This window comes from Rattus norvegicus, chromosome 9, assembly GCF_021556685.1.
Source record: "Rattus norvegicus strain SHRSP/BbbUtx chromosome 9, alternate assembly SHRSP_T2T, whole genome shotgun sequence".
Classification (NCBI taxonomy): Eukaryota; Metazoa; Chordata; class Mammalia; order Rodentia; family Muridae; genus Rattus; species Rattus norvegicus.
The window spans coordinates 6118674-6137499 of record NC_141542.1 but is presented as its reverse complement, the minus strand read 5'-3'; the positions used below and the strand labels follow the sequence as shown (position 1 = coordinate 6137499).

Here is an 18826-nt window from a genome sequence, read left to right as displayed (position 1 = left end):
GAAACAGAGGGTAAGACTGTAGCACATGCAACACTGTCAAAGAGAACCTGGTGAGGAGGGAAGGTTTCAGATCACAGTCTGACTGTCCCATATAGCTCCCATGGCCTGCCTGCAGAGCAGGACCCCATGGCCAGGGCCAAGGCACAGCTAGCACTGACCCCTGGGCTAGACAAAGAAGCCCTGAACTCTTCAGGAATGGAAGGTAGCAGGCTGCCTGGCATAGCCAATATAGGCTAAGGCTGCAGCAAATTCTAGAAGATACCACAGATTCTACAAGATTTGAAAGCCACGAGGATCCTCACAGCAGTATACAGGTCTATAGGTCAAGGCAGCAGGTACGTTCCTATGCAAGGTCTTGTCAACACTACTGGTTTCTGAATGGTGGTCACAGCCTGGCCTGCTGGGTCCTTCCCAGGCAGACACCCGAGTTCCGCACAGTCTCATAGCTGTGGCTCTATCTCAGCTCTGAGGGCTCTCCTTGGCCTATCAGAAGCTCAAACCCTGAGGAGTTACAGGGACCTGCAATGAGGGGTTGGGCCTAGCCATGTAGGCCTCCCTCTTACCTGCACTGTCAATGCTAGAGTCACCTCTTTCTCGGGACATGGGCAGGGCTGCTGCAGCCATGGGTGACCATACTATGATTGTAAGGAGTAGGCCAGTAGGGTCCATGCATCCTTAGGAGCATGGCATCTGGTTAGGCTTTGGCCCTATGAATGCTTGCAGGGGCCCTGCCAGCTCTCAGAGATGCAAGGGCACCGGGATTACATCACCAGCAAATAGCAGTGAACAGTCAGATGCCCGTGGAAAGGGTCTGAGGCCCTGCCTGGGATGCCCAGATAACTCCTGTTTATAGAAGCAGAAATAAGAACGAGTGGAGGTGGAGGAAGGCACTGGAGATGGCTACTCACCTTCGCAGGAGCTTGGCCTTGAGTGAAGTTCGTGAGGCACTCCAAGAGCTGAGCTCGGGACTGCTCAGGGCTGTGGGCCTCGTGTGGTCCAGCACTGTGAGGTCACGCCCTTGCTTCCACTGCTCATAGCGTTCGGGCTGCAGTATGCGTACAAACACATCCATGGAGATCTTGACCATGTCCTTTCGACATGTACACTGTGGGGACACACAGAGTCACTGAGTCTCATGCCAGTCTGGCTCCCACACAGCGGACACAGCCCAGTATCAAGGTGGGCCTGCTAGTTCAGCCACCGCTGCCCTCACCACAGGCAGGCCAGACCAAAAGGCCCCAGGAGGGAATGCCCAGCCTTGCCCAGCAAGAAGAGAAGATGACATGGCATCATTTCCAGAGGGCAACATGGGTCTTCATAGATCAATCACCCAGGACCAGGCAGTCTGACTGACTGACTTCTAGGTCTACCTAGAAGACCCAAGCCTGGGCCTGGTGAACCCAGACAGGATAGGGAGCAGGCAGTGCCTTGTGGTCACCATCTAGTCTGAACACCCCTGAACCAGTCTCCCTCCCTCTCTCCCAGACTAGAGGACACAGGCCTCTCAAGCAGCAGAACAAGCTGGGCCAGTGTGATGGCAGCTGATACACTCCTGAGGGGCTGCAGGCTGAGACACTGCAGACTGGACGGTGAGCTCACTGCCCCAGTCTACAGCAGCTGTGGCTCCATCTAGAATGTCCTGAATGCAGAGGAAGAAAACTAAAGTGCGTACGATGAGCCCTTCCCAGTTTCCCCATCCTACCCAAGAAGCCTCAGCAAGGAAATGTCCTGTAGCTCCCACCCCTCTTTGCTGGAGGGGAGGGCACTAGGGCTCTGTCTGGGTCCAGTATGCCGAACGAGAGGGGGTATTTATGGGAGAGTGATTTCCAGCAAACTCAACTTGCTTAATGGGAATATGCAGGAGAGTGGCTGTGCAGGGACTTGGCCAGTCAGCGGTGGCCACAGATGGTGCCCAAGTTGTGTGTTCCTGAGCCTGGCCCCACTGAGCCCCCATCAACTGCAGAGTAAGGGATCTGCGCCAAGTGACTCAGCCACAGCTTTGCCATTAGTAATCAGAAAAAGTACCTTAGTGCTCCCATGGGCTCCACAGACACCATCAGAGCCAGCACCAGTGGCCAAGACAGAGCTGCCAGCCCCGGCTGGCCTTGCAGTGACAGTGGCCTTCACATACCCCATGTGGGCTGTGCAGATATGGGGAGTGTGTGGCCAAAAGCAAATGTTTTAAGGAAGTGGAAGCCGGGTCTGGGAGCAGCAGCCTGTTGGATCTGAGACATGGTCACCAGGGGAAGGTGGCAAAGTTCAGTCATGGAGGGCTCGGTCCATCTTCCTGGGGAGGCCCAAGCAGTTGCCCCATCTGACCACAGCAGCTTAGTAGTGTCAGCACAGGAAAAAGCAGACTGTTCTCCACTATGGAGTCACTCTCTCCTGAGGGGCAGAGACTCATCTGTGCAGAGGATCTGTCTGGACCCTTGCAGGCTGGAGCCCTCTCAGGACTGGGCATCACCCTACCAGTACAGAACACAGTCACCCTGAGCCACATGGAAGGAAAGCAGTGGGGCCACTAAGGCCAACCCACTCCAAAGGACTTCATTACCTCCTGAGGACAGAGCTTCTTAGGGGCTCACCCACCAGTGCAATTTAGGCTCCCTCCTTGGTGGGCAGCTGTCACCTGGGTGTCCTACTGCCACCTGGGATTCTGGGGTGGCAACAGTCCTTTCTCGTGAGCCCAGCCTGTGATGAAGGGTGTTATCCCTGTTGGGGATTAACAAGCTCTGATGACGCCTGACAGCAAAAGGAGATCCTTGAGGGGCCTGGGTGGCACCACTCACCAAAGCTCCTGGCACTAGCCCTGAATGCCAGCCTACCAATATGACAGTCCTACCAGTCATGCATAGCATCAGGTACCTCTGAGGGCCTCACAGGTACTTCAGAGTAGTACAAGCTTCCAGTTAAATATTTGAGATAGGGCCATGGACCCCAACCATTGCCACACCCCAGCTGCTGTGCTCCACACCTGAGGGTGAGAAAACAGACAGATCACCCCATTGCTTGGCTAGGCTAGTGGCTTTCTGCTCTGGAGGCCTCCTTGAGGAGGGCTGCATGTGAGAAGGCCAGGAACATGACCTAGCCACTGACCTGGACATGGCCACCTGCTGAGTCTACTTCAGAGTGGAGCTTGGAGATAATGCAAGGGAAAATTCCCCTCAGGCTCCTGCCCTGAGGCTGCACTGGAGTCTTGAGCAGGGTCCTGTCGCAGACCTATAGAAGTGGCCTAGGAGGAGAATAAGCTGAGACATCTATCACTCTCACAGGACAAGCTGGACAGTTATGGCAAAGCATAGTTTGCCATCAGGGTGACTACCTGTCACCATCTTAGGGCCTTTGTAACTACACAGGAAAGTGACCACAGTCAGGCAGAGCTGGGGGACTTTGGTGAAGTACAACACTCACCAGGCACTAAACCCTAACCCTTGCTTTCCAGGCATGCAGGGGTATGTTGCTCTCCTAACCACCCCACACGGTGGCACGTCAGGAACTGTGAGTCACAGTAGCCTTGCACTGCTACCTGGCCAGCTGGCAGTCTTTCTCACCCACCAGAACTCACAGGCCGGCGAAGCAGAGTTGGAACCTGCAGCACACAATGAGGGATTATCTGACACCTGCTTCCCAACCTGGAGCGAAGCTTAGACAGCCAATCTGGACCAGCTCCCAGTTCTGCACACAGATGCTAGGGATTCTCTGGTTCCCAGCTCCCCCATACATGCTGCCTTGTCTTACTTTGTGAACAAAGGCATCCTGCAGCCATCACCCTACATCCTACTGCAGTCACGGGCACTTTACAGCCTGAGTGTGATGGTCCAGAGCTTAGTGTGGCTGCACATGGCACAGACACCTTTAAAGTGCTTCTGCATAAGAGACCCTGCCTATGCTGACAGCAGCATTTTGCTTCCCCGGGGGGGCCGTTGCTCCTGGATATTGGTGCTCCTCAAAGCACGTGACCTACTCCTGCCAGTCTGTGTCACTATTCATTTTTCTACACAGATCCTGGTGGAGACCTCTTGTCCACCCCAGATCCTTGTAGGCCACTGACTATCAGGAGCCTAGTCAGGTCAGTGAGATTCTCGGAGACACGAAGGAGACAGGTCTTCTCAGGCTACCCAAGTCACAGAAGTGCTTGTCCAATGAAGTTGAAACATTGGGGTATGGCTGGCAAACATGGGACAAGGGTCCCTATGTGGTTCTCTGCCTAGCTAAACATTGCCCCAATGCCCCTGGGTCCAGGGTCACCCCATGAACATACTGTGTGTGTACACCATGCACCTCTAGCACAGGGTCACCCCATGAACAGACTGTGTGTGCACACCATGCACCTCTAGCACAGGGTCACCCCATGAACAGACTGTGTGTGCACACCATGCACCTCTAGCGACTGAAAACTGTGAAGGTGTCTCATCTGTAGTGGGGTACATGTACGCTTATTCCAGTACCACTGAGGGTTTGTAGACCCTTGGCTTCCTGGCTCCTTCAGGGCTGTGTCAGGCACAGAGGTTTTGCCTGGACTGCAACCCTGTCCCGGGGGCTCCCACATCCTCACACTTTGAATCTATCCCTACTGTCTCACTCGAAGTGGGCTGGGTGCATGGCAGTGAGGATACCTGGGTTCCCAGGATCTTCTGTGGGCTCTGAGCTCTGGTTGGAGGCTGTGTTCTTTTGAGAGGTCTGATTACACCAGAACCCGGCTCATGCAAAACTGGAGCTGGGGAAGCAGTAGCTGGAGAGGAGATGATTAAAACACAGACTCAATAAAACCACCAACCCAGATAGCACGGTACTGTAGGGACTCTCCTGCTCTCACCAGCGTGGCAGGGACAACTCTCAGTCACGGCATAGGAACCAGGGCGGAACACCGAGCCTGCTGTTGAGGTGGCTGAGGGTAGGACACGTCATCCCTAAAAAGCATCAGTTCTGGAGGGGACCACAACATTGTCCCCAGCTCACCACCATGGCTGGACATATTCAGATGTGATTGCCCCTACCCCCAGGTGACCTGACAGGCCTGGGGTCTAGGAGCCAGGGTAGGGGCACACCACAGGGTGCAGGAGGGGCACTGACCAACCCTGCTGACCTGATGGAGACTGGGCCACAGTGGGTTCTCTAGATGCCTGGCTCAGGCCTGTTTCCTAAAAGTGGACCTTGCTAAACCATGGCACCAACTAAGGCCACCATTAGCCTCCCTGGGCAGAAATGTTTTTTAAAAAATAATGTAGCTGAGACTGACCTCGAGCTTGGGGCAATCTTCCTGCCTTAGCCTCCTGAGTGCTGGGGTGACAGACATGCACCAGTGCCCTAGCAAAGGAAGGCAAGCTCAATGACTGAAGGAACACTTTTGCAGAGCTGTTTGTTTGAGGGTGATGCTCTGGCCCACTAAGGGTTACAGCACAGAGCTCTGGCTGTGGCTTGGCCCATTTCTGCTGTGATTGCCAGCACTGCGACAACAGCCAGTTCATTAGAGAACCACAGGGACCTGTGCACAGGATGATTAGGCGCCAGCTCACAGTGCTGCCTGGCAGGGCCTATGCCCCTCAGCAGTCTCTAGTGTCATGATGCCCCTCATGTGGCACTGCACCCATGACAACATGCACCTCACCCCCTCTTGGCACTGAGGCCACCTGTCCTGGATGGCACCAGGGATAGACAGTGAGCAGGGAGCTGGCATCACTAGCCTCTTTTTTCTCCCTATACTGCTCTTTAGGTCCTGTCAGCTCCTGCTTTGTGCAAACCTTAGTATGACCATCATAAGCCAAAAACCTGGCAATGCCATGCCAGGGACCTTCTAGGGCAGCCTACAACATACCAGCATCCCTTGACATGGAAACCCCTGGAGCCTCAGTTTACTCAGGGAAATTGAGGCACGAGGTTGCAATGCACAGGCTACATCATATGGGGGTGTCTAGTGTCTGCGTCCATGATCTATTTATTCTCCACTTAACCTACTGGGGAATCAGCTGCAGAGGACAGGGTATATCAGCAGGTATCTCCTCAGCCAGAGACCTCAAGCGACACTTAGAAGTACTTACTACCAGGGCTGTTGGAGCTCATGGGGTGCAAGGCTAGGATACCTCACAGAGAACATACCCCAGAGCATGTACAGTGTTGGGGAGTCCATGCTAGGGCACCTTCTAGAGCTTTCCTCCCCAACCATGGGCTAGCTATGCCACAAGAAGGCTGTGTCAGTCAGCCTTACACAGGACCCTCTATGTGCCCATGGGCACACGTGCTTAGAGAAATGGTCGTGTGACAGGGACGGGGGTGGGGGGTTGAGGGGGAGACACACTTCACAATAGCCATTGTGTGCATAGAGTTCTGCCATGACACAAATCAGGGTCAGTGAGACAGAATGGCCAGGTGGTAGCAGTACCTCAGACCCTGCGATTGAGGGTGCAGGCCAGCTTCATGCCTCCCAGCCTGCAGCTAACTGTGCAGGGTGGGAAACATGGTCACTCACAGCAGGGAACAAGGCTGTCAGTTCTCACCTGGTCATTAATCTCAGTGCTTCCTACCCAGGGCCTGATGCTACCAGTCCATCACAAGGGCATGATGATATGCAGCAAGGGGTAGGCTACCTCCAGACTTTCACTCCCAACTCTGTAGGAGGCCTCCCAGCTCCAATGTCTACCCTTCAGGCTTGCCAAGCATTTCTGGGAAGATTGGCAGCTGGCCACAAGAATGGCAAAGGGGACAGAAGCCACTGAATGTGCAGCCAGAGCCAGATTCTCAGTCACATCCTTGGTCTCATCACAGCTCAGTTTGGTGGGGTCGTGGTGAGAGACAATTTAGAGAAGAACCCCCTCCCCTGCAGTGTGGACCAGGGCTGAGCTGACCACATTGTGTGTGGCCTGTGTCGCCTGCAAAGGCTGATGAAGCAGCTATCGAGGAGCAAGGCTATGTAGGAGGCACTCCTCACTGGAGAACCCCTTTGGTTTAGTTAGTGACTTAGCTGTGGATTGTTGCAAAAGCAGATGAAGCAGGCAGGTGGGCAGAAAGTAGGCAGGTGGGCAGGCAGGCAGAAGTGCCTCAAGCCCTTCCTTCCATGTTATCACACCTGGGAAGAGGGGCCGGCTGACCTGGTGCATTCCTAGAGGCTCCGGACCACATCTGCACACAGGTCCTATTGAATAGACCAGGAACCTGAAGGGCATGCTGGACATGGCCCCTGCTGTGTAACACTGGCAAAGTTGCTTGGCCTCTGTTTCTGTCTATCAGCTCAGGGTCATTCCATGGAGGGTGCTGACTTCACAGAAGAAGGAATGAACCATGTCTATGGGGAGCATGTAGGAATGCCTGGGAAATAAAGTGTGTTCACCCAAGCCCCATGCTCATTCGAGACTCTTGTCATACATGTGGGAGGTAGAGTGTCACAGCTAGGTAGCTTAACTTTCTACACTTCTTAACTCTGATTCCTTTTTGCTTCTGAGATAGGATCATGCTCTGTAGCCCAGGCTGTGACCAACCTTACGGCAATCCTGCCTTAGCTTCTTGGATGCTGGGATTCCATGTGTGTACTAAGCACAGTTCAGGAACCTTCTCTGTAAGGATAGATGCTGTCAAGACAGGAAAAGAGCCTGTGAGGGGCCCAAGGTCTGACACAGGTCTGTGGCTTGGTTTTGTTTTAAGGTAGCCCTCTCATGTAGCCCAGGCTGCCCTCAAACTCACTATGTAACTGAAGACGGCCCTGAATTCTTGATCCCCCGCCATCTGGTTGACCTTAACTCTCATCTTGGAACTGAACCAATCAAGACTGGTGGCACAACTGGTGCTGCACACAGATAAGACACCCACAGGACCATGGTTACTCTCAACTGCGCTGTGTGACCATGTGATGGTTTGTGATGGCTTGGCCCAGGGAGTGGTATGGTCTTGGAGCACATATGTCACTGTGGATGATAGCAGCCTTCAGATGAAGATGCACCATACCTGTCTGGATGCTGCCATGCTCCCAGCTTGATGATAATGGACTGAATCTCTGAACCTGTAAGCCAGCCCCAATTAAATGTTGTCCTCTATAAGACTTGCATTGGTTATGGTGTCTGTTCACAGAAATAAAACCCTAAGACACCACAGAAGGAAAAGCCAGAAGAGGAGGTGACAGAAGCTAGTACGAGCCCCTCAGTACGAGCCCCTCAGCTGTCCTCATCTCTCTACACAGCCAGATTAGAAAATGACACTCACCTCCCAATCATGATCTGCTCTTTAACTCAGATCACTGGGGGTCACCTCTCCCTGCCAGTAAAGACAGAACAAATCCCAAAGGAGAACTCTTGATAGCTGCATAATATTCCCTTAGCACATGTTACTTTACTGGGAAGGCCTTGGCCATCCATGTCTGTGAGACCATAATGCACCTGTCCCAAGAAAGTAGTTCAAAAGTCAGAGCAGATGTGGCTCACAAGAGAGCCTTCTGCAAAGGGTCCATGAGTTGCTGCAGTTAATCTGAAGACACTGGTGTGGTTGTATAAATATAAAAATAATAAAGAGTAACGGTGTCTTTTGCCCGGCTAGCTCAGTCAGTAGAGCATGGGACTCTTAATCCCAAGGTTGTGGGTTCGTGCCCCACGTTGGGCGCCATCTATTGTTGTAAAAATATAAAAATAATAAAAGAGTAACGGTGTCTTTTACCTCGCTGGGTCTACACCTCGGGTGCCCCAAGATATCTGCTAGATATCTTGGCGGAAACACAGCCCAGCTGCACACTTTCCTACACTCAAACCCTCACATAAAAGAACACACAACACAGTAATCTTAGATCCAATTGGTAAGATATAATTGCCCACTTAAACATACAAAGCCCGGTACCATCCATCCCTTAGGAACATTGATAACAACCTGTAAATACACAGAGCAGAATCTTAACATCACCTGCCATGGCTCCTCTCCCTCTCCTCTGCCCTGTCTCCTCCTCTCTCCCCTAGTCTCCTCCTCTTCCTTCAAACTTCTCTTCTGCCCATCCTTCCTTCTCCTCCAATGACAGGCCTCCTTCTATCCTGTACCTGCCTCACCTGTGACATCATCCTACAACTGGGGTCTGTGACCTGGGTGACCTAGATGCTCCAGTACCACAACTCTCCCCTGAGCTGAGCCTTCCACAGTTTGCACTCACATGTGCACAATCTAGAAAAATCTTTTAAGAGAATCTGGTGACTTCAGTACTGGCTGGTTCCTGGCCCAGAGGTCAGCCTGCAGCCCAGTGCATTTGAGATTTTCCTCCTACCACCAGGGTAAGAGGTGTGCTCGCCTAGCTACCACCTTGTTTCTTATGAAGGAAGAGGTATAGGCACAGGGATGCTTGTGGTGCTGGCCAGGGCTGATGCTCTCACTTTCACAGGCAGCAAGTACCTTCCTGGAAGGCTCAAGGGGTTCCAGGCTGCAAAGAGGACCTGCCTTAGCACTGTATGACTCTATGCCAGTGGCTCCTCTGGTCCTTAGGGACATGCAGGGGGACTCCAGTGCCTACCATAGATCATGGACTCCTCTGTACCCCCTTCAGTCATTACAAATACAAAGTGGCACTTGCTCTGCCCTAGTTAGAGAGGGAAGAAGGCAGCTTACTTGCAGCTCCCTGATGCTGCTGTGGACATGGAAGGGCAAGGGAATGGAGAGAAGCAAAAAGGGACACAACCGATGCATGCAGGCTGGGGAGGAGGGTGTGGGACTATGACCACCACGTGAGAACAGATGGTTGGGTAGAGAGAAAGACAGGCACTCATCCTGGCCAGGTAACCTGGGACTCAGGCCCCATCTTGCCTTGCATAGCATGGCACTCCTCACAGTTTCTCTGTCCACACTGGCTGGAGAGCAGCAGTCCTGGTCCCCAGGCCCCACCATAAGGCCCCACCCTCAGCTGGCTGTGCATCCCCCCTCCTGGTGGGCACTGCCACACTAGGACTGCCCTGGTAGTTGGGCACACCTGGGAGAATGCTGTGCTTGACACCTTGCCCTGTCCCTGGCTGGTCTTTGGTGCCTTAGGCCACTTATCCCCTAATTTCATGCTATGTTGCCTGACAATGGAGAATGGCACCATATCGAACCACGATCCCCAAATGTTGCTTGTTTGTGAACACATGGCTGAGCCTGAAATTACTTTTCCTATCTGGGCAGTTCCCGTCATGGCTGCAGCTGAGACAGCCCCGCCATCACAACTCAATCTGCCACCCTGCTAGCGCTAGCCAGGCAAGGTGTCTAACCGGTCAGAACTGGACACAGGCCTCAACCCTGGCTCACTCATGCCACCTTCCAGGCTCATGCCAGACTAGTGTTTCATAAAGATTGAAATAGGCCCCAGCCACCCCACATCAGGTCACCACATCCATACCACATCCTTAGTGAACCCGCCCAGAGCTTGATGGCCCTGGCTTCATGTCCAGTCACAAGAGGAGATGACTGCCCCACGAAGTAGAGTGAGGGCAGCAAGCAAGAAGCAGGCAGACAGGGGGACCAGGAATGGCCCAGTAGTCAAAGCAGCCACTGATCTGAATTCCTACCCTCTGAACCCACACAAAGGTAGGTGTGCTGGTGCATCAAAGTGAGATGGGAGGCTAATGGACACCCCAGAAGCCACAGCCAGGAGACCATGCCTCACACAGGAAGACCATGGGCAGTGGGTTACATGTGCACACAGGTCCACATGAACACACATGAAAACTAGCAACACTAGTTACAAGCTAAATGGTAATCTAGTCCTGGGCATGGGGCATCCTGTGGCCCATCACTGGGAAGGCCAAGGCAGTATCAGGCAATGTCTCAAAAACTAAAATGAACTAGTAAATAACTTGGCACAACAGCAAGGGTCAGCTCCCCAGAGCAGCACTGCCAGGAGAGACGGTCCTTGCAGATCACTACGAAAAGAAAAACCAAAGACAGAACCTTTATGAGTCCCACCCGCAGTGGAGTGCGCCTAGGTACAGCACTGTTCCCACCCATCCACTGAACCTGAGATGACTGGTGCACCTACCTGTGTGGCCACTTTGCCATAGTCGATCCAGCGCAGCGTGGCAAAGTTAGTGGACTCAGCGCAGTTAAAGCCATGGTTGAAGCCCGCATGGTAACCATAGGGGAATGTGATCATGAACTCCCCAGCTTCCTGTGTAATCTATGGAAGAGAGTGATGAACTAAGCAGGTGATGGATGTCGGCTTAAGGGCAGCCCATAGCTGCTAAAGCCCTTTCATGATCTGGTGGGTTTAGTAGAGCCACAGTGTAGCTCGGAAACCTGTGGGATCCTTTACTAAAGGCATTTGCTGCCAAGCCTGACAACCTGGGTTCAATCCCTAGGTCCCAAGACAGAACTTATACCTGACTTCTGTAAGTTATCCTCTGACCTCAGCATGCATGTTATAGTACTTACACCCAGAGCTAAACATGCTGGGACATGGCTTTAATCCCAGCACTTTGAGGCCTCTCTGAGCTCCAGGCTAGTCTGGTCTACACAACGAAACCCTGTCTTCAAAAAACAAGCAAGCATGGGTCAAAGATGCTGTGGGCAACATGTTAGCCCTTGGTAGCTGAGGTAGGAGACTCATGAATCGAGACTAGGCTGGACTACATGAAAAGACTTGGTTCTAGCACAGCTACCAAAGGATACAGGGCAGGAAGCATGCCTCCACTCTGCACTGTGGCTGCTATGACCTGGCCATCTTGCCCAGCTAAAAGTAAGCTACCCACAGTGTAGCTTAGCACAGGGCCATTGGCAGCTACAGCCGAACCCTCAGAGGCCAGGCCAGAGTACATGCAAGGAGTGTACTATTGTGCAGAGTTGGCCTGATGATGACATTATTGCTGCCTATGGTTCTCCATGAAGGAGGTACAGACACAGCCTTTTGTGTGGGTGTGAGGGGGTGGGGTGGGGGGATAGGGGTGGGAATAGCACTGACACCTCCAAGAACACTCTGGAACAGCTCCAGACACATGCTCCCTAGGGGAGGGATGGATTCTCATCTGTAATGAGCAATTGAGGTCCCATGAGGAACAGGGTCTCGCTGAGGCTGCTGGATCCTCACTGTCCACTAAGCAGGCAGGAAGGCTTGTACATTGAAGACAAGCATCTGTGAATCTGAGCTTGGCATGCACCAACCAAGGAGGAAGGTTCCAGAACCCCAAGGAGGCCCTCAGCCTGGCTCATTCTCTGACCCTGGTCACCCTGGCTTCTTGAAGCTTGGGCTCTGGTGCTGGCATCTCAAGCACACAGGAGATTCACTGGCCCAGGGCTTCTGAGCCACATGGTCCAGCTGAATGGCACCACCCTATACGCCTGTCACAGTGAGCCACTGTTTCATGAACAGTACTGAGACGGTCTTTTCTCTCTGATCACTCTTAGTCACAATGACCTCCACCTTCCCTCTCAACACCTTATAATGGACCTCTGGGCTGTGTATTCCCCACAGGCCACCTAGCCCATGCCACTGAATTCCTCTTGGTGACACTGGTGAGGGAGAGTGAACGACAAGGTGTGGGATGTACATTAGTCATTCATCAAAAATCCACTGAAACCAACACGGCCTGCAACACAGCAAGCCCTGGAGAATGTGCCAATATTTTTCTTTTCACATAATTAATTGTACCAATCATGGAAAGTCAGTGACAGCACCATTATATTTTAAATTCTTGCCCAAGTGACAGTTGCTGATGAAGGGTTGTGAGATGCAGGGTGGTAAAGTGTGACACATGCTTGTCCCCGGGTCCTGGGGGTCATAGCATTGCAAAGGAAAGGAAGGCCTGGAGCTTTAATGCTGTCTCTGTGGACAGTGGTGGTGATAGCAGTTCAGTGTTGGTCCTCTCCATGCCATCCAGATTCATAGTAGAGCACATGCTGGGAGCCAGCACACGTGGCCTTCTGAGGTGCAGCACACCACACACACTGGGGCCAGCGATGAGGATGTAGGCATGGCCACACAACAGACAAAACAGAGCCATGCTCCCATCCCAGCCACTGTGTCCCAGCCGCTGTTAAGCCGTTGCAGCTGCCTCCCTCTCACTGCTGTCAGCAGAGCCCAGGGATAAATCAGGAGGTATTGATGATGGATGGCTGTGCAGTAGAGCCACAGTGGCTGGGGCCAGCGCCAGTCAGAGAGAAGGCTGGAGACGCTTCAGGAGGGACAGATGAGGAAGTCAATGGCAAATTACAAAAATACACACTCTTAATCATTAACGAGCCGGCTATTGATCAGCTTCCCTTCTAAAGATAAATACCATTACAGACTCACAAGTGTAGAGTGCAGCTGCTCGGCTGAAGGATGAAGGGAATTCTGATGAGGGATCCATGCCTCATCTGCAGGAGGGCACCTCACCCTCATCTCATCTCTTGTCTGCTGTTCTGTCCTTAGGCCCCATCCCAACATAGCTGATACCAGACAGGGGCCTTCACCCACAAGCCTATAGGGCTGGCCAGCCAGAACACCCAACACTACAGTGTACAAAGTGTGGCTCTCATAATGTCAGCAGACTCTTTGAGTCTGGAGGTAAGCCGGCCAGTTGCCTTGGGCCTGGGTGCCATATATACAATCTACAGCACTATTAAGACAGCCCAGGAGGAAAGGACCAGGCAGTGACTCTATCTATTCCCATGTCCCCAAGTCCCTGTGCATGAAGCATGGGCCTGGAAAACATTCTCCATAAGCCAGTTACAAAGCAGACACTTCTCACTTCCACAAGTGATGATCTGCCATCTAGCAGGGGTATCTGTGCTTCTCAGAGCCAGGGGCAGCCTCTGGGCTGCATCCGCAGAAAGAACAGCCAGATGCCATTGGGTGCCTTGATTGAAATGTCAGGAACAATTTCCAACACTGATGCCTGTGTGAGCACAGAGCAAGGGCTCCCTCTCAATGTATGAGTGAGCTCTTGGGTTGACCAATTACTCTTCAGAGAAACTTTCAGAAACAGTTGTCCTAAGACCTCTCACTTCCTGATCCCCAGGCTTCTACTCCTCTGCAGACACAAGCCCAGTTGGGCTAGCCTTCCCTGCTAGGATGTCCCCACATTGCATGGAGAAACCTAAGGTCCTGGGTCTGCAAACTTAAAGTACTTGTCATTGTCAAGCCAGGAATAGGAAGCCCACTGTCACCCGCTCCCACTCCCCAGCAGCTGCCACACGGCTGGCTCTCCCACCTCAGACCTTATCTATCACAGACCTTAGAGCAACACACAGGACACCTTCATTCAGGGGCCAGCCACCTTACTGACTATAAGTAGTTAATACCAGGTATGGCCTAGGCAGTAGCGAAGACCCTGCCAAACCCACACTTGTCCTGTGCCCTCACCCATTTCCCCTGTAAAAGAACTTAGGTCACCTTCCCAAACCAGTTGGTCAGCACTTGTAGAACCGTTCCTGGTGATACATACCCGGCTGAAGGGGATGCCATACTTCTTCAGGATGATGGGCGAGATGAGCGTCATCTTGTGCCTTAGGAAGGCATCGCAGCCCTGTGAGCTCCCAGGGAAGAAGCCTGGGATGGGGCAAAGTAGTGTCAGAGTGGGTGCCACTGTGGGAGACAGGAGCAGTTGTCACTCCTGTGACTGACAACTGCCCAACAGGCAGTTCTTCTGTAAGCTCCTAGGCTGAGTCCACCCTGTTCACCAGGCAGTGTCCCAGGACCTGGGCTTGGCGAGCTGGCACATTTAATTCCTCCCTGAAGGGGATGGGAAACTCTAAAGACCTCTGAGACTAGAGGTCACCACCAAGAAACAAGCCAGCTGTAGCTGCCCTGTGGACCCTACCTCTGGATCCACAGCTGAGTTCAGGAGCACCCTATGTTCTCAGCAGGCCGCTCACCTTCCCAGGCATATGTGTTTGCCTCAGAGCAGGACAGCTGTCTCAAGGCTCAGCCATGTCCTGGAGTCCCAACATGGATTCTGGCCTCCCACACCTTGAGGAGTACAGTTCCCACTATGGGTGGATGATGCTTTCAGAGGCCCAGGGCAGGCTGGGGCTCAGCTCTACCCTCTCAGAAGCAGCACTACAACAGTCAAGGTGGGCAATATAGGGAGCAACTGAGGCAGGGGACACCTAGTTCCTAGACTAACTGCTCACCACATGACACTGTCCTGTGTATCCTCAGAGGATGCCTACACACCATCATCCCACTACAGTGAGGGTCACAGAAGTCTGCTCTGGGCAAAGCAGGGAACAGGAGGGAAAATGACCCAGCTTCAGAGTCTAAAGAGTCTTCCAGAATCCCACAGACACTTGCCCAGCCTCCACATGTCCCTGACAGGTCTCTGCTTCCAGAGCACATGTTTGAGTGTGTGCACACCCACAGACATGTGCACAGGGCACATAGCAAGCAGAGACTTAGAGGCCCCGGATGCTGGAAGGAAACTGAGCTGGAAAAGCAGGCACCTGAGGGGATGAGGGCCGAGTCCTCAACTTTCCTTCCTTGGTACTAAAAGCGCCTTGGTTTAAATTATGACTATAGCTTCTAGCAGCACGTTCCCCTTTTAATGCACGTCTTAAGTGGCTCTCATTAGGGCCCTAATAAAGGCTCACATCTGAAGTGATTAGTGCCCCCACATCAATGCTCTCCCGCGGGCACCTCTCCCCATAAGCCCATTTATGGCTCAGCTATTCATTCTCTGTGCTAACCGTGAGCCCACTCCACTCATCTCTGCTGTGGGTGGCATCAGTAGCGCATGCCCAAAGAAGGTCTGTCTTGGGGCTGACAAAGGGGGAGGCCCAGGGAAGCTGCATGTGGCCTCCTGCTATGTCGTGTATCTTGCCTCCCTGTCTTATCCCCACCCTTCCCTGGGCAGATTGCTCAGTCCTTCTTCTGGTTCCAGGGAATGTCCCCACCCAGCTGTCAGGACTGTGTGTCTGTGTGCAGGGCAGATTTTCCTATTGGAGGCAGGGTCTCAAGATGTGGTCCTGGCTAGCCTGGAACTCACTATCTAGACCCGGAGAACCTTAAACACAAAGATCCACCTGCCTCTGCCTCCTGAGTGCTGGAATTAACAGCCTATACCACCACACCCTGAAGCCAGATGTTTTAAGCAGTCACTCTGGAGGCTGAGAACTGAAATCCTGCTGAGCTTCTGCACACACCTGCTGCCCCCTTTGTCCCCTGCTGGCCCTGGGAATGCTCCTGTGACTACTAGGGTGGATGGAGGGGCTGACATTCTGACCATGGCTCTCCTGTCCTTCTGAGGCCAGTCTTACTATCTCCAGAGGCCACAAAGCAAGAGCCACCTGAGCCTTGTTCACTGAACTCTCGCATCACAAGCAGAGAGGAGACACTGTCAGCAGAGGCTGGGCAGCAACTGTGAACTAGCTCCCAGGTCCTGAGCCAGCAGCGAAGAGCATCTCCTTTGTGTTTTATAAAGGGCACCAGCTCACTCAGGACCCCCACAAGGTGCCCATAACCTAACCTCCAGGACCTGTGTATCGCCACTTCCAGGGGCAGAAAAGACTGTAGATGTCTCAAACTAAGGAGCATCCTCATGGACACTGCCTCAGAGGCAGAGAGCCTGACAGATGTTGTACTGCTGTCACTAGACTAGGAAGAAGGGGTGGAGAGCTGAGGGATGCATGGTGGGTTGCAGGACTCCCAGGACACCCTGCTGCATCTGTCTTGTATCTGAGCTATGTAGGTACCATAGCTCTAGGTTGTTGACAGCCACTGAGGCTATGTGTGGGCACAGTGGCACTGGGAAGAAAGCACAGTGGCAGCATTGCCTTAGAGGCCTTGCTCAATTCCACACTGTGATGGAGCTGCTCTAGGGATGACTGAGAACAGACAGACCTTTCACGTCGTCAGGACTCACGGTGCTCTCAATGTGCATATTCCTAGGTTCCCACATACAAACTTACACCTGACAAAGGAATGGGTGTGGTGGGCATGGTGGCATGGACCTGTCATCCCAGCATTCGTGAGGCTGAGGCAGGAGGATTATAAATTCAAGGTTAGCTTAGGCTACAAAGTGAGTTAGAGACAAGCCTGGGCAAGTAGCTAAACCCTGTCTTTAAAAACCAACATGGCTGGGAGCAGCTCTGCAGCAGAGCAACTGCCCAGCATGCATGAGGCCCTAGGTCCCACCCCAAGCATCAGAGTGCAGTAAGAAAAAGGGAAAGCCAGGTACAGGGGCACACACTGTTCACCCAGACCTCCTAGACCCAGCAGGAGGATAGTGACCTCCCTACCAGCCTGAGCTACAGGTGAAGCCCACTATCAAAGCCAGGCTCTGGCTATGGAGGCCAGGGCTGCTGAAAGAACTTGGCTGTGTTCCCACCTGAGGACATGGGGGTCACTGATGGCAGACTGAGTGCACTCACACTGACCTCAGAGACCAGGCTAGGGGCATGATGTCACTCAGCCCACCACACCCACCCAGTGCCTCTAGCTGGGACCTCTCTGCACCTTGAGCCCTGGCTGCTTGGTTCCTTTCTGACAGGTAGCACCCAAAGCTCTGCCATCACTTTAGGGAGAGGTGATCGAGGGGTAAATGCAGGGAGTAATGATGCATCCAGTGAGTGACCAGCAGACAGGTGCAGCAAGATTCACCTGGACAGGCTACCTGCCCATCTCATCTTTGTCCCTGTCCCACCTAGGCTGAGCAGGGGCTCAGATACCTACCTATGGCCAGGCGCTCCAGGCGCTTGCCGTGCTCTGGTGGTATGGCGTACCTATGAGAGAAGGGAGGCACATCAGAGCCGAGGACCTCTGACCAGTGCAGTAAACACCCACAGCCAGCAGACAGGGCTGTAACCACCAAACCCTAAGGCAGGGAGCCCCACTGGACAATGAACTGAGGGAGCTCCTGGAACGAAGTAGGAAGGTGGCAGTATAGCTTGGCACCCTGCAGGGGACAGAGGCAAGAAGAGGATGGATGCAAGAGCTAAGGATGAGGACGCTTACTACAGCCACCAGACCAGAGCAGCTGAGAACTGAGGAGTTGGTTTTTCAGTGAAATAAAAAGGTGGGAGGAGACTCAGCTGATCATCAGATCTGCAGAGAACACAATAAGGGATTTCCGGGTGCCCAGGACCCCTGTCCAAAAACACCTGGCACCCTCAGCTCTAGGGTTACTGCACAATTTTCATGTCTGGACAAAGTGAGGCCACACTTCCTTCCACAGTCTCTTCTCACTCATACAATACTTCTGAGTGCCTCACAGCCCAGAGCCCCGTGCAGCAGTTCCCAGCTCTGGCCACAATGATGAATGTGGCATCCCCAGTCCCCAGCACCTTCCACTTAATTAGTGCCTGTAATTGGGACTTATAAAGATGAGATTAATTGAATCTGGTGGTTGCTGAAGTTTAATAATTGGAACACGCCTGGCATTATCGGAAGTGCAGCCTGCAGTCTGTAGGCCACAGGTGTAGAAGGGGAGCCCTGGGAAGACAAACCTGTGGACACATGGCAGGGAGCAGCAGACTGGAAACCTATGTGCTTTGTGCAACCAGAAGAGGCCACACAAACTGTGCCTATGTACACCCAGCTACAGGCCATGGCCAATGAGGAAGAACCTTGATTTCCCATATGAGGTAGCCAGGGTAAGAGCCCAGCACTGAACCTGGAGGAGGCAGAGGCCAGGGCAGGGTGGCCTGGCCCATCTTGAAGAGCAGCTCTGGGGGGCTACAGTCAAGTGCACAGCCACCCTTCCCATGGATCCTGTGGGGCTTCTCCTAGGAGAGCCATAGGCCAGAGACCACGTGTCAGACAGAAGGACTAACCCTTTACCACAGGCCTGGACTGTGTTGGGGCACCTCTGACATTCAGCCTCAGCCTTGGTAAAGGCAGTCTGGGCTGGGAACAGTGCAACAGTGCTGCAGAAGATCTAGAGCCACCTGCTGGCACGGTGACTCCATTTCTAAGCTTCAGCGA

At 53.1% G+C, this 18826-nt stretch overlaps 1 protein-coding gene and 1 non-coding gene across 18 annotated transcripts in view; one reads left to right on the top strand and one right to left on the bottom strand.

The window, feature by feature from the left end:
* Positions 1 to 18826, bottom strand: part of Kdm4b (lysine demethylase 4B) — a 78480-nt gene that overhangs the window by 17507 nt on the left and 42147 nt on the right. For all 17 annotated transcript variants that reach the window (NM_001044236.3, NM_001395633.1, XM_087565043.1 and 14 more), the window contains 4 exons: positions 17576 to 17625; positions 14352 to 14455; positions 10970 to 11107; positions 909 to 1105 (listed from right to left, as the gene is read on the bottom strand). In NM_001044236.3, the coding sequence (NP_001037701.2) occupies positions 909 to 1105; positions 10970 to 11107; positions 14352 to 14455; positions 17576 to 17625 (489 nt within the window). The remainder of the gene's footprint in view (positions 1 to 908; positions 1106 to 10969; positions 11108 to 14351; positions 14456 to 17575; positions 17626 to 18826) is intronic.
* On the top strand, positions 8511 to 8583 carry Trnak-cuu11 (transfer RNA lysine (anticodon CUU) 11). The gene has a single exon. It is a non-coding gene; the product is annotated as a tRNA-Lys (tRNA).